General features: G+C 41.4%; 2 protein-coding genes across 4 annotated transcripts in view; both read right to left on the minus strand.

Annotated features, from left to right (window-relative positions):
* The window catches only part of LOC107397097 (flavin-containing monooxygenase 5), a 49,470-nt gene that overhangs the window by 3,495 nt on the left and 30,992 nt on the right, over positions 1-14,983 (minus strand). Inside the window, exons 1-5 of one of the 3 annotated variants that reach the window (XM_015976993.3) lie at positions 6,326-6,903; positions 6,157-6,245; positions 5,775-5,913; positions 5,510-5,698; positions 4,933-5,098 (exon numbers count right to left, since the gene is read on the minus strand). The exons of 1 other annotated variant lie outside the window; for it this stretch is intronic. In XM_015976993.3, the coding sequence (XP_015832479.3) occupies positions 4,933-5,098; positions 5,510-5,698; positions 5,775-5,906 (487 nt within the window). In that variant the 5' untranslated portion in view covers positions 5,907-5,913; positions 6,157-6,245; positions 6,326-6,903. Of the gene's footprint in view, positions 1-4,932; positions 5,099-5,509; positions 5,699-5,774; positions 5,914-6,156; positions 6,904-14,983 lie in introns of those variants that run through there. One more of the 3 variants, XM_070554065.1, reaches the window with a different exon arrangement.
* LOC107397091 (flavin-containing monooxygenase 5) overlaps positions 6,326-14,983 on the minus strand; it is a 31,573-nt gene continuing 22,915 nt past the window's right edge. Inside the window, exons 8-10 of the mRNA XM_054736294.2 lie at positions 12,992-13,199; positions 12,846-12,918; positions 6,326-12,749 (exon numbers count right to left, since the gene is read on the minus strand). Coding sequence (XP_054592269.2) covers positions 12,338-12,749; positions 12,846-12,918; positions 12,992-13,199 — 693 coding nt within the window. The 3' untranslated portion in view covers positions 6,326-12,337. The remainder of the gene's footprint in view (positions 12,750-12,845; positions 12,919-12,991; positions 13,200-14,983) is intronic.

Here is a 14,983-nt window from a genome sequence, read left to right on the forward strand (position 1 = left end):
CAAGGACACAACAGCAGAGATCTTTGTCCGCAGCTGGGATCGAACCTCCAACCTTCCAATTACTGGACAACCTGCTCAACCACTTGAGCCACTGCTGCCTACCAGGTTTACACAACAAAATAGGATGGGAGGTAGATCTTTTAGTTATCAGCTCTTCTCTTGTGGAACCTGACACCAGCTATACAGACACCTTGTTTACTTATAATACTAGGCTAAAACATTTTTATTTGATATGGTTAAATTCTGATGTTAGCTCAGGTTTGGACAAGTGGGGGAGTAGAGGGAAGTGGTGTGGACAGCGGGAAATACAGTCGGTAAAGATGGTTGTCCCTTGCCTTGCCTCTTACATGCCTCCATCTAAAAGGCTAGGTTATCCAGAGTTATCTCTTTAGCTATGCTGCTATAGGCTTAGACTGGTGGAGGACATGCTGACCACTTGCCACACACTACTACTTTCTTCTACCACTACTCTCTAATTGCACTATTTCCTGTTATTTCTGCTGTTAATTTAATTTGATCTCTAAGTGTTTTTCTCCCCAGAAGAAGCTACAATTGTGTTCTGCTGAGCTGTGGTAGCCTCATGGAGGGGGACATCAGCTAGCACACTGCTGCTAACCACTTAACATTCTACTTCTCCTGATAATAACATTTTACTTTCTTTGACATGGAATGTGCTACTACTAGTTTACCTTTTGAATTCATTATATGTAGATTCATTTAGATAAAGACAAAGTTTCACTCTTACTAAATAGAATATTTACTAAGAAATCACAATGTAGCTGTAGAAACAAAATGTAGCTATGTGTGTGTGTGTGTGGGGGGGGGGGGGGGTCCTGCTTTGTCTTCTCACCCCCCAGTGAGTCGTGTCGGATGGTTGCTTGTCATGGACGTATCATGGACTTTTTCCAAAGTCAGTTTTTGTCCCCTGCACTTTTTACCATCCAAAAACAATATTACGCTATATTAAATAGACACTGGTTGGCTGGTTGAGCACTAGGACCAAGCAGAAAACAACTGCTTATGTTGAAGCCTGTTTCCCATTAGAACAGTCCATAAGCTTATTTATAGGGAGCCTAAGTCACTTACGCACCATGGGTCCCCAGAAGAACGAAAAAAGAATGCAAGTCAATGGGGCTAAAAACGCTATTTTCTAATTCCGCTTGTTTTGTGCCATGGATTTCACATATGATATCTGTGAATTTTAAAGACACATTTTGATACCAAGAACATGCTTATTTTCGAATGGAGAAAATGCTATTTTAGGTTTTGTGTGAAAATAAGTCCAGGACTACAAATGCGCTTCACGAAAGTGATGTCATCGAACCAGACATGGAGAAAACTGAGGGAAAAGGGCTGTAAGTTCAGCAAACTTCCCACAGGAGGAAAGAACCACCATAAATCTGGTTATTTGGTAAGTAACAGCTACGTTAGAAGAGAGGAGATTATGAGGTGACGTCACACAACGACGTGCCAAATTCTAGTTTGTTGTCATGCTAATTACGAACTTTTACAAGCTAATAAATCTCAAAGTGTGACTGGCAAGGTCAAAACCAGTGTTAATTTTGACAGGAAATTTTAATTTTATTTTAGTCTTAGTCTTTTGGCTAAAAATTAATTTTAGTCTTAGTCCAATTTTAGTCATTAGATTTATTTTAGTTTTAGTCCCATTTTAGTCGATGAAAATAAGCAATTTTAGTCAACAAAATGCATATGTTTTTTCTAATGAAGTAATTTCCTACTTTTGTATAGAGCACGAAAAAACTAGTGTAATTTAATACACAGGGTCCAAACTCTTAACCACCACTGATCAGATATAGCACACACAGCTAAGAACATAGAATATTTGAATTAAAAAAAACACTTGACATGTTTAACACTTACATGTTTAATAAAAAACAAAAAGCACACTGGAAATTACAAAGGTGCTCTTTTTAGCAATTGCACAATAAGAATTTACAAGAATAGCAAATTTAAACATGTTAACCCTGAGTCTGTAGATATTCACTTGTTACAACACAGACTCAACCAAACAGTGTGAATATTTATTTGCTGCGATTCATTTTGAGAAAAGCACTTCGTGCTAGTGTGACCTTTGCTCGGTTGCGGTTCCCTCTAGTGAGGTCACCTGTGATACTGAACACTCTTTCTGCAAAGGACTGAGAAGCTGGCATTGCCAATATATCTAATGCTAATGGTTTCAGGCTGTGATAAAATGTGTCACATTTTCCAAGCCAAAACTCCGTTCCCGTTTCACAAGTGATGGACTGTGAGAGCTCTTCCTTATACTGGCTTATCTGCAGTCTAACACTACACTTGGAAGACTTTGGTTTAGGCTTTGCTCCGAATTTGGAGAGAAACCTAAAGACTGGTTGTCTGGAGGAGGAGGAGGCAGATGATGAAAAGGAGGCAGCGGCGGGTGGTGCCGGTTCAGGTCCATTCAGTTCCTCCAGATCAGAGTGGTTCTCCTGTGTCTGAGAGCACCGAACAACATACCCTTCTGCCTGCTTGAGCAGCTCCTGAATGTTATCATCAGCCACATTGAGGCGAGTCTGACACACAGTAGGATTGAGAAAGCAAGCAGCTGCTACAAGCGGGGAAAACTTGTCATCTGAGGGATCTTTAACACATGCAAAAGGCGCACCGGGTTATAAAAGGTACCGGTAAAACATCTGTGCGAGCGCGGGACTCGGATCATATCAATGCAAACCAGACATTGTGATAATTATAAACAGCCAACAGCATGCTTCACTTTACTGGTCTAGTCCTGGTTTAGAGCGCACGTGCAGCGAGCGGCTGCGACCAGGGGCGGCGATAGGCCCGGCTACTTGGGCTGAAGCCCCGGATGTTTCATGAAAAGACCCGGATCTAAATTGCGGAAGTAACATGCAGTACCAAAGTCCAACAGAGAGGGAGCAGCTGGCAGAAGTTTGTATACAGCCTGCCTGAGCCTCCACCACTGAAGAAGAAGCCCTTCAGCAGCCGGCTTCTTCTACACACTCTGCCTGAAACGCATGAGGATGGACATAAGGATGTTTTGTAGACAAAAAGTACAACGACAGAACCCCAGCTTTGATGAGACTGGTGTTGACTCAGGTTTGTGAGTCTTATTTGAAAATATTTGTTGTGCTGCTGGTTTGCCTAAAGTTAGCTTATCAGGTAAAGTTGTTGGAGAAAGAAAGGGAATATTTACTATCATCTCACACTAAACACTAACAGGAACAGTACTCTGCCCTGAATATGCTGAATATGTAGCTTCAGATTAAAAATTATGTGGTACAAGACATACATGATTAGTGTGTGTCACCTGTGTGTGTGCGCGCGCGTACGTGTGTTAAGCCCCGGATCTTCTTCAGTCCTAAATCCGCCCCTGGCTGCGACCCAAAAAGTACCAGAACCGCTCATGGCGCATGCGCAATCATGCATCAACACTGCTCGCCCGCTATTTCCCTAATAACACACGTTATAGTTGTGAAAATACGGTACTTCTGAATTTTTATCCCAACATGACAGAGTTGATACAGTTTTATTTGCCTGTATATTACTTTTCGGGTCGTCACGTGTACATTTAAATGGATTTACCTCGGAGAAAATGGCGAAGTGGCCATTCTGTAGATGCCTCTTCAGATTCGTTGTGTTCTTTCCTCGGAACGACAGTCCACACTCTCGGCATGTAGTTTTGGTAGCAATGTTATCATAAGAAAAATGACTCCACACATCTCTTCTTTTTCGCCCAGCAGTTAACATTCCTCTACTCCTTCTTCTTATGCCGTCGATATATTCAGTGAGCTATGTTTAGCATACCGCGCATACCTGCCCCTTTATACTATTCGGGGTCTGTCTTCGCTCACGTCCCGCACGTTCACGGCACGCCACGCCCCTTGTCTTCTACTACGTTCGCGTCTCACAACAACACAATAGGCGCACCGCACCATAGAGTGCCATGTAGAAGAGCGTCATCGTGGATTTTCGTCTCGTCTTTCATTCGTTGACTAAAAGTTTCAATCAATTTAATTATCGTCTTCGTCTTTTTCCAAGCTTTTATTTTGAAATTTTGTTTTATTTTTCATCTGTAAATATATTTTCGTGATGAAAAAAAAGACGAAAATATTTTGTCAACAAAATGAACACTGGTCAAAACACCCATCATTACTTTTCATTTAAATTGCAGTACAACATTTGTGTGATCCAGGGCATAAGGCAAAGCGGATTAGAAAATAGCATTTTTAGCACCGTTGACTTGCATTCATTTTTTTCGTTCTTCTGGGTACCCATGATGTGGAAGTGACTTAGTCTCCCTATAGGCTCTGTTGACGCTCGCTAATGTGTAACTGGCCATTCCTGCCACCTGTGTACTTGACAGTTCTGCATTCCTGATATTACATAAAACAGCCTCTAGGCTGTAGCTTTATACATATTTATTGTATACCCTGGTTCTCATGCCAGTTGTGCCCCCCCCCCCCCCCCCCCCACACACACACACACACCCACCCCACTTCTAAAGTCAAAACTACGTACATACTGCTTATACTGAGCCAGGATCCTCTGGAGGTTTCTTCCTGTTTAAAGGGAGTTTTCATCTCTACTTTCGCTACATGCTTGCTTATGGAAATTGTTGTAAAGACACTGAAGCCAGTCAGGGCAATTTGCTGGGTTTCTTATATAGGAAACTTTTTACTGATTGGCTTAATGAACTGAACTATACTGGAATGTTTACTTTGTGAAGTGCCTTGAGACGACTCTTGTTGTGATTTGGCACTAGACATTGACGTTTTTATATAAAACACACAAATCAAACCTCAGGTTTCCAACATGCTATCAACACTGTGGTTGCTGGTGATAATTGTTGCTACAGTGATGCTGTGTGAAAATGACAATCCCCTCAAACTGTGCTCTGTGTACATGGAGGAGATAAGGGTCTATACAGCACCTTACCTGGGAAGTCGTGGAGAGGGAGGTTCGGCTGGCAGTGATGTCCAATAGAGATCATCACTGCATCAAAAATGTGTTTTTCTCGTTTCCCATCCTTGTTCTCGGTTTCAACGTCCCACTGGCCTGATCGGGAGAAATCTGATCTCTGTTTGATCTGCAAGACTTTGGTCTGGACACACAAAAACAGAAACAACTGGCTCGTATCAGAACAGTGTTTATATAAACTGAGAGTGAATGGTTGGTTGTTTTCAGGAAAAGTAAAAAAAGTTTTTTTCTCACATAAAATCCAAAGGGGTTTGAACAAAGGCAACTGGACTTTTTTGGTTTCTTGAAGACATTGTGCTTCTCATTGAGAAACTTTGTCATTTCTGACAATATGGGACAGTCAAGCTTATAAACCGTTGCTGTCCAGCAACAGTTTATAAGCTTGACTGTCCCATATTCCAGTCAAAATTGACAAAGCTCCTCGATGAGAAGCTAAACACCTTCAAGAAACCAAAAAATTCCAGTTGCCTTTATTCAAACCCCTTTGGATTCCCATGACCTGGATGACTGATAACCTTCACCAGCATATTCTCACATTAAAGCGTATGTGCTTAGTGAGCTGGAAGTGGTCAGCATACATCCGAAAGTAGTCCATGATGAGGGAGTTGTGCATGAAGTTTGGGAATTCTGCAGGAATGGGGAAGTCACTGAAACACATCATCTCCTTGGAGGTGTTGATGATGACTGAGTGGTAGATGCTGGCCCGGTCTGGTTCTGGATTCTCCTGCAAATGACACAACCAGAGGCTCAGAGGAAGCAGAACTTCATCTCCTCCTCCAGCATGCACCATCATCACCCACCTTAAACCTCCAGAGACCTCCAATGTCATTGCTGCTTTCATAGCAGATGGGCTCCAGCCCTTCATCCAGGCAGCATTTAATACAGGCCAGACCTGAACTCCCTCCTCCTACTATGGCCACACGACGAGTCATGCTGCAGCTATGGGGAACAAGTCAGTACAAAAGGGGTTGAGCTGCCAGCAAAGATCAGGCATCCATGTAACAAGGGAAAACCGTCATTTAAAAAAATTCAGATAACCAGATGGCCTTCTTGACAAACATAAAAAACTCAATAATAAAACAATGCAATGCACACAATGCTTTTAGTCAACTTTCAACAACCTGAAAACAATGTTCCTTATGTTTAAATGTACACAAAATAAAACATTTTTAAGTATCTTACTTTTTCAGTCTAGAGAAGAACACTTCTTCTGATGCCTGATTCTGTTTAGCAGGTGGAGTGTGACTGAACACTGACCCTGGATTTTATTTCTGCAGAGAGGGCAAAGTCAACAAGACTTCTGGCATGCAACACGCTACATTTAACAATCATTTGCTAATGCAGACCACACCTATTAGAAGTGGAGTTTTGAGGAACCTTTCTGGTTACACTGGACAAGTCCAGCACTCTCCAGGTCAGGGGTGCCAAACCCTGATCATTGAGAGCTCCTATCCAGCATGTCTTAGTTGTTTCCCAGTTCCAGCATGCCCTATTCAATGATTATATGACCCATTTAGCAAGTCATCAAGTTCTGCAGAATCATGTTAACCTCCCAATTATTGGAATCAGGTACACCTAAGGAGAGAAACATGTAAAATTAGCTGGATAGGGACTGTCAAGTACCAGGGTTGGACACCACTGCTTTTAGGTATTACTGAAAATGACTAAGCACTTACAGACATGCAATTCTGATTCTTCATGAAACACGAAATAAAAATTTATAATTTAACATAATATGTGCAATAGTGATGTGAGATGTCCATTGAAAGGGCTCAAATGGGAGCACTTAAACCTGAAATAATAAATGCTCCAAAACTAAACCTTGAGGTACACCAACACTAGGATGGCTAAAGGACCTCCTATAATTTGAAGTAGCCACACAAAATGAACGATAAAACAAACAGGAAGAAATTGCAAACAAAAGGCAATGTAACATTACAAACCACGTGAGGGGGGTTCAATCTGCTGATTGGTCAGATCCTCTGAGGTGGGACTACAAGAAGTAAACATAAAACTGTTTTTATGTTCTGAACTTTAAATAAAAAATATTTGGTGTTTTGCAGAGAATCTTTAGTCCTCAATGCCTAAATTATAGAAATTCTCCTATTTAATCCAAACTCACATTGTATGTTCTCCAAGAATAACAAAAAAAAATTGGTTCAACATCGTAAGAATACTAGTTTTAATTTTTTGTGTGAATAAAAAGCTGTGATAGTGTCTGCACAAGACCCACTTATTCAATTCAGTGTTTCTTCAAACTTAAAAAAGTCTGTAGTAAAAATGATTTATTAAATAACTATCAGAAGAAGCCTTTCTGGTAAAATCTATTCAGGGGTTCTGGAGAGGAGGGTTCGTCGGATTGTTGAGCCTCGAATTCAGAAGGAGCAATGTGGTTTTCATCCTGGCCGTGGAACATTGGACCAGCTAGCTCTATACCCTTAGGGGCTCCTGGATGGTGCATGGGAGTTCACCCAACCAATCTACTTGTGTTTTGTGGATTTGGAGAAGGCGTTTGACTGCATCCCTCGGGGGGTCCTGTGGGGGGTACTTCAGGAGTATGGAGTACCAGGCCCTCTGATATGGGCTGTTAGGTCCCTGTATGACCGATGTCAGAGCTTGGTCCGCATTGCCGGCAGTAAGTCGGGCTCGTTCCCAGTGAGAGTTTGACCAAGGCTGCCCTTTGTCACCGATTCTGTTCATAACTTTTATGGATAGGATTTCTAGGCACAGCCAAGGTGTTGAGGAGATCTGTTTTGGTGGCCTAAGGATTCGGTCTCTGCTTTTTGCAGATGATGTAGTCCTGTTGGCTTCATCGGAACGTGATCTCTGACTTTTGCTGGAGCTGTTTGCAGCCAAGTGTGAATCAGTTGGAATGAGAATCAGATCCTCTAAATCTGAGACCATGGTCTTGAGTCAGAAAAGGAAAGGATGCCTTCTCCAGGTCAGGGATGAGGTCCTGCCCCAAGTGGAGGAGTGTAAGTATCTCGGAGTCTTGTTTACGAGTGAGGGAAAACTGGAGTGTAAGATCAATAGGCGGATTGGTGCTGCGTCTGCAGTGATGCGGGCGTTGTACTGATTTGTCGTGGTGAAGAGAGAGTTGAACCAGAAGGGGACGCTCTTGATTTACCGGTCGATCTACGTTCCTACCCTCACCTATGTTCACGAGCTTTGGGTAGTGACCAAAAGAGCGAGATCATAGATGCGAGCAGCCGAAATGAGTTTTCTCCACAGGGTGTCTGGGCTCTCCCTAAGACATAGAGTGATAAGCTCAGTCATCCTGGAGAGGCTCGGAGTAGACCCGCTGCTCCTCCACGTAGAGAGGAACCAGTTGAGGCGGCTCGGGCATTTGGTCAGGATGCCTCTTGATGCCTCCCTAGTGAGGTTTTCTGGGCACGTCCAACCAGGAGAAGACCTGAAGGAAGACCCAGGATATGCTGGAGGGACTATGTCTCTCTTACAGTTTTTCTCAGTTGCTTTGGTGCATTTCTCACAACAGAATTAAACTTTGCACAACAGTTAGTTCAACCTCCACAACATGTGGTCATTTTGGCACAACCTAGTGGCGGTTTCATGTTCATTTCATCCAAAGGCAAATGCCTTTGGACATGAAGCAGTTGAGTAAGTACAAATATCTAAAGAATGATCATTTTTGACTTGCTATTCATCACTATCTCCTTGCTTTTATCATGAATGTCACAATTATTTATACTTGTACCGGCTGAATAGTCATTGTCCTTACAACTAATAGTCTTCATTTCGTTGCTTGTGTCATTGCACTCAAAATTGTTGAACATCTTGTCAAACAATTTGTACACCCATTTTGAAAACCCTATTTTTAAGGAGTTTCCATGGAAATCTCCATAAATTACTTTTCTCAGGTGAACCTTATCTCACACATGAAAACTGGTGTGTGTCCTGGTGACAATCGGACAATGTATGTAGTGGTTTGGGATAATGTTAGCTTCCATCACTCTGCTGTAGTCAGGCAGTGGTTTGCAGCACACAACAGGATGCTTATGGAGTTTCTTCCTCCTTACACTCCATTCCTGAATCCAATTGAGGAGATTTTCTCTTCCTGGAGGTGGAAGGTATATGACAGGCATCCACATACCCAAATGGCCCTGCTAGCAGCCATGGATGCAGCATGTGACAACATCACAGCAGAGTCCTGCAGAGGATGGATTCACCACTCCAGAAGATACTTTCCTCGCTGCATTGCGAGGGATGACATCCGCTGTGATGTAGATGAAAATATGTGGCCAGACAGACAGAAACGTCTGGATGTGCCAGAATGATTTACTGTACCTGTATGTTACAGTACTGTGCAATACTGTATGTACTGTTACATGTACTGTATATTGTTCACATTTGTGCACAGCTCTACCAAAAGGGTGATTTTATGTTTACATGTATTCTACAGTAAACAGGTGACTAGCATATTTTTCTTTTGCACAATGCTGTAGAATTACAAACACTTCTATACAGTAAAAATGTAAAACGTACATATTCAGTGTCTCAGTTACTCCCAAAACTTCCATAACATCTACAGTAACTTTACTGCACATTTCAAATGGCTGTACAAGTAGGGCATAGTGCTGTCTTGAGCATTTTCAGGTGTCACCAAATATTCTTGCAATGGAAAACACTGAAATTATAAACTGTCATAGTGAAATCATGACAAAGCCATTTGACTATCTTGTTCATAAAGATGGTGTCAAGACTTTTCATTTTGAGGGCACTGACATTGTCATTGACATGAATACTTGCTTTTGAGGAATGGATTATCAATTTTGAGCATGTGACGTGCTTTTGCAGGCTATCCACTAGCTTTTGCAGTTTGCACTACTTGTTTTGAGAAATGCACTAACTGCTGTGCAAATGTTAATAGTGTTCTGAGAAACGCACCAAAGCGATTGAGAAAAACTGTAATATATTTTTTTAATTCCACAGATATGTAGCAATTAAAACATATTAATTATGACCAATAAGATGTGATGATTCCATATAAATATGAAATATCAATCTGATTGATCTTTGAAAGTTTTAACAGGAGATTCTAGGGTTCTTTGCTTCTTTAGGGACCATAAACACACTTCGTATTAACTCAGACAGAGTCAGGTATATAGTTTATCAAATTAATTTAATTCTTTTTCCTAAACTAATAATTTATACATGACAAGATATGAATAATGAGATGTGATGTCGTGGATGTGAGGTGTTGTGATGGAAGCTAGATGTTGTAGCAACCGTTCTTTGTATCTGAGACAAATTGTGAACTCTGGGTGTAAAAGAATTTGTTTTTTTGGTTCTAAACTAGAGTTGTTTATTAAAAACAACATCAGACGCAATCTGTCGTGCCATGTCTACGCACCCTTGGTGTGGAGGTTCTCGTTCAATCCGGGGGTCGATGGTCACTGCCGGTGGAGTGAACTCTGATGTCAGGAACCCGTAGATAGCTCCGATAAGACCCTCCAGTCTGAGATCCCTCGAGGTGAAGGCCGAAAGCTGGAATGCTTGTTTGCGTCTAAGGTTGATATTTGCTTGGCTCTTAGAGAGCTGGTTGTCTGGTATCAGCTGCAGTGTTGCAGAGACTTTGACAGGAGGTCAAAGGAGAAGATGGTTTCAAAAATGCTTCTTTCCCGAATTGGCCGGTTCGAGGGTCAGCTGGAAACTGAATTAATCAGGAAGAAGTTCTTGTTTTATTAAACTACTTTGTTATGATTTCTGGCCAAGTTTGGCAAATCAGAATTTGACACGTTTCGGAGTATTTACCAACATCCCTCAAAAACTCACGCCTTCCTTTCAGATACAAAGATGTTTTTAACACTGCGAATGAGAATGATCAAAACTTTATGTGAGGTGCATTTCAACTTTAATGAGTATCTTATTGTAATGTGTATGAGTGTAAACAATGATTAACTTGTTAAATCAAACACATAGTGAATTGTGATATAAATGGATCATTGTAAGAGCAATATTCATTTTAACCCTCTGGAGGCAGGCATTGCAGATTTGCAACGTTAAATCCTACCTATCTGGTTACTCCACATATGTATTTCATGAGCACTTTTTAACTCAGAAGTACCCCTGAAGGACTTAGTTGTTTGTCCTTTTATCAAAACTTGGTATGAGCCTAAGAGGGTTAAAGCCATCATTGGTTTAAGCACAGGTTATTCAAACATTTCATTTAAACATCTTGTTCATTCATCACATATGATTATTGTAAGCTTATGAGTTGTCAAAGTCATGGAAACCACTTGTTCAGTGTGAAGAATGTTGACGTCTGGCATTCATGCAGAGAGTGTAGGACCCTGGGAGAGAATGTTTGTGTGGATGTTTTGTCTTCTGTATGTAAACAAGCACTGCAGAACCTTCTGGGTTTGGAAGGCCAAACAGAAAGTGGATTTATTTCTGTAGACAAAAGGTTATTATGTTGGTCAATATGTAGGTGAAAATTGACCCTTTTGGACGTTACAGCTATAAATGGGTTTGTGATAGTTAACATTGCTGATATTCTGATTAAGGGACCTACAAATAAGAAGAAAGTATTTATGTAAAACTGATGCTTTATTTCTAACCCTTAAAAGTGTGGATCACCGAAAAACAATTTTAAAAATGTTATTTCTGATTCTATTCAGCCTCTCTGTGTTTTCATGCAGGCTGAACATGAAAATAGTCTTCTAACCCCATTTCCTGCTTTAGTTTCTGATAAAAAATGGTGAAACTCGAGGATTTGATAAGCCTGACAGATCTTTGTCACACTGTTATTTAACGTTCATACTCTCACCAATTTTGAATCATGAAACAGCAGAGAACATCTTGGTTAGTAGAACATGACAACCAGCACTCCACAACACAGCAAAACTCATCAGGTAAGAGTGATTTGTGGAGATAAAACATCAACGTTGGAGAGCAAACCAAGTCAGTGGTAGAGTCACATTACTGCTATCCAAGCTGAGGCGAGATGTCCAAATGCCAGGAAATAAGACTCCAAATGCTGTCTGAAGTTACTTTCTTCTCCAGCTGGCTTGTACGTCCTAAAACAGACGTATCTGAGTACCCACCCCCAAGTATGACTTACAAGGCATTCATTCTTACTAGAGACCACTGCAAATTTATTGGTTAAACAATTGTACCACATGTTTAAATTTTCACATCCCAAGGCAGATAACAAGTACCACATAAGTGCTAAAATGAAGTATTGAGCTGAATAACACTCTTGTATAGTATTAGATTAGGTTCAGGAAATTAGGTTATTGATGTATTTTTGGATATTTCTGTAGATAAGAACAAAGTTTGCCCTCATGGACATTAGCTAATACTGTAAATACAGTAGAATTATTCACTAGTGAAATTTGCATTACTATGCAGTGAGGTATGCTCTAATGTTGTCCAGCAAAGCGGTGGGATCCTGCAGGAAAGCTGGAAAGTTGTTCCTGTGGTGGTAGGCCCACACGCCCACAGCTGCGGTGAACATGATCAGAGGCCACTTGGAAGCTTTCTTGGGTTTGGGCTCATCAGACAGCCTGGTCTGTAAGGGTTTAGCTACTCTCTCCCACTGGGTGAAGATGGCCTGGCGTGCTCCGGCCCACTTTCCTGGTCCTCTGAGGCGGTACTGGTATGGGGTGCTAGGACCCAGCAGCACTTTCAGTCCCAGCTGAGGATCGGTCAGCAGCATCCTCTTGATTCTGGGACGAACTCCCACTAACTCTGCTATTTGGTCCATGTAGTCAACATAGTCCACTTGGATGGTATGTCTCGGACTGGCGACGTATCTAATAGTGGGATTAAAGTTAAAAACATGTAGACAATTATCTGGTTACGAATGAAGTGTATATAGCAGGTAACCATAAAGGTGAAACATGGTGTACCTTTTAGCCATGGCTTCCTGCTTACACTTGATATCTCTGAGCATAGCAGCTGCTGGAGGAAGCTTTATGCAGCCTGCAGAAAAAAGACCCACTTTTGTTTAATTAGTAAACAATGAACTAGTCTATTAAAAAAAAGAAAGCCTTGCCTTTGAAGACTCGAGTGGCCCATCTAGCCTGCATCTCAGAAATGGGCATGATGGCGCCCAATGGCTGCACCAGACCAATGATAGCCAGTGTGGGGTGGTCCAGTTCAGGAGAAAACACGTACTTGTACAGAGGTGCTTTGTTCTCTGTCACTGAAACCACACTAGAATCCAGGAAAGGATAGGAGAACTTGTAGCCTGTTGCAAACACCTACAGGATAAAAATAAGTTTGTCTGCATCAGACCATCTGCTCACTCTGCTATTAATGTCTTAAATAACAAGATGTAGCGGAAATCCACATTTTATATTCTCAGACTAATTTTCGTTGGATTCACACGAAAAAGAACATAACTATTTTCACAAAGTTTTTCCTCTCACATTTAGCAGAAGAAAAACAAAAGGGAAACTTGAAACTGGCCTGCAGCCTCAGCATTCTGGTTAATTCCTACGACTCTCGCCCAGGGTCGTAAATTGCACCAATTTGACTGGTCTCCGTTCTGCGCCAATCAGGAGACGCAGGACGATACCAGGACGGGGTCTGTTCTATCTCAACCTGCCAAAACTTGACTCTTTACCAAGGTTTGAATGCTCATAAAACTCCTCAGGGTGTGTTCTAGAAGGTTCCAGAATTTAGTTTTTATCAACACCCTCGTATTTTCTGTTTATCTACAATCAAAGTAAATGTTAAATTCTTATCAGTTACAAACCTAAATGCCTGTTTATGTTCTTCCTTCATGTTAAACATCTGCAGTTTGTTTCTCCAGTTAAAATTCATGCTAACGGTAACCTGTCTAGTTTTAATAACTGAAGTTAGTTCTTTCCTGTTTAAAGTAATACTTTTATTGCCTTATCTGAAATAAGTTGGAAATTGTGATATGAACTGTTCACTGTTGGAAAGACTGAAATATTTGAAAGAGCCACAGTGCCATCCAGTGGTTAATGAGTGAAATACATCTGGGTGTGACAAAAGAAAGTTTATAAAACCGGAATTCAGACCTCGTGGGGGCAGTACAAAGAACAAAGAGGCCTAGCAAGGATAACCCAACGCTCATAAAAGTTGTTAAGCCATTAGCTCTCAAACATTACGGTAAAACTCAGTTGTAACTCCGTTTGTTTTGTTTTGACTTTCTACGTGAAATCGGAAATCTGCGTGGTCCGGTCGAGTTTTCATATTAAGAGTTAAACCAATTTGGAACAGTTTTCTGATTCGACTTCGTTTGGATAACTCGGACCCACAATGTTAATTCCACGTTTTGTGCAGCTGGCAGAATCTAAAGTCGAGCCATGATAGAAGAACCCCGCATCCTCCCTACCACAACTGACGTTGACCAACACAGGGAACAAGAATCACTCAGTACCAGGGACCTTGGCTCAGCCGGGACCAAAAGCTACTAACCGCTGGTGACCCTCTGGCAACAGAAACAGGTCTGTGAACATTTCCATCTGGCTGATTTTTCTGCTAAACCACAATTCTTGAATTCAGATTAGTCCAATTCTTTTATGGCGTGTTTTATTTCAATCCAGATTCACGTTTAGCCTCAAGATTTCCCTTTCTTCTTCTGCCACAACGACTCCTAGTTTGCTTACAAACACACACACACACACACACACACACACACACACACACACACACACACACACATACACACACACACACACACACACAAGCCACACTTCACCACTTCCCACAAATACACATGAAAATTCACGTGTTTCCCCTGTAGAAATCACTCCTCGATTTACTATAATCTTGTGTTTCACCAAGTTTCCACCTTTATTTCATATCACTGCCATAAAGCTTTGGGTTAACAATTGTCTTATTTCCATGCATGAAAGGATAAGCTGTGTTTGGTACTTTTGTCATGTCTCAACTGATGTTTGTAATAAATTCACAAAAAATTATGCCTGATCATTGGCTGTGTCTCAATTCAGGGTCTGCATCCTTCGAAGGACCCAGCCCACCCGGCCGACGTGGGCTGCGTCCTCCGTCGGCC

The sequence above is a fragment of the Nothobranchius furzeri genome, chromosome 8 (assembly GCF_043380555.1).
Source record: "Nothobranchius furzeri strain GRZ-AD chromosome 8, NfurGRZ-RIMD1, whole genome shotgun sequence".
NCBI classification, from domain to species: domain Eukaryota; kingdom Metazoa; phylum Chordata; class Actinopteri; order Cyprinodontiformes; family Nothobranchiidae; genus Nothobranchius; species Nothobranchius furzeri.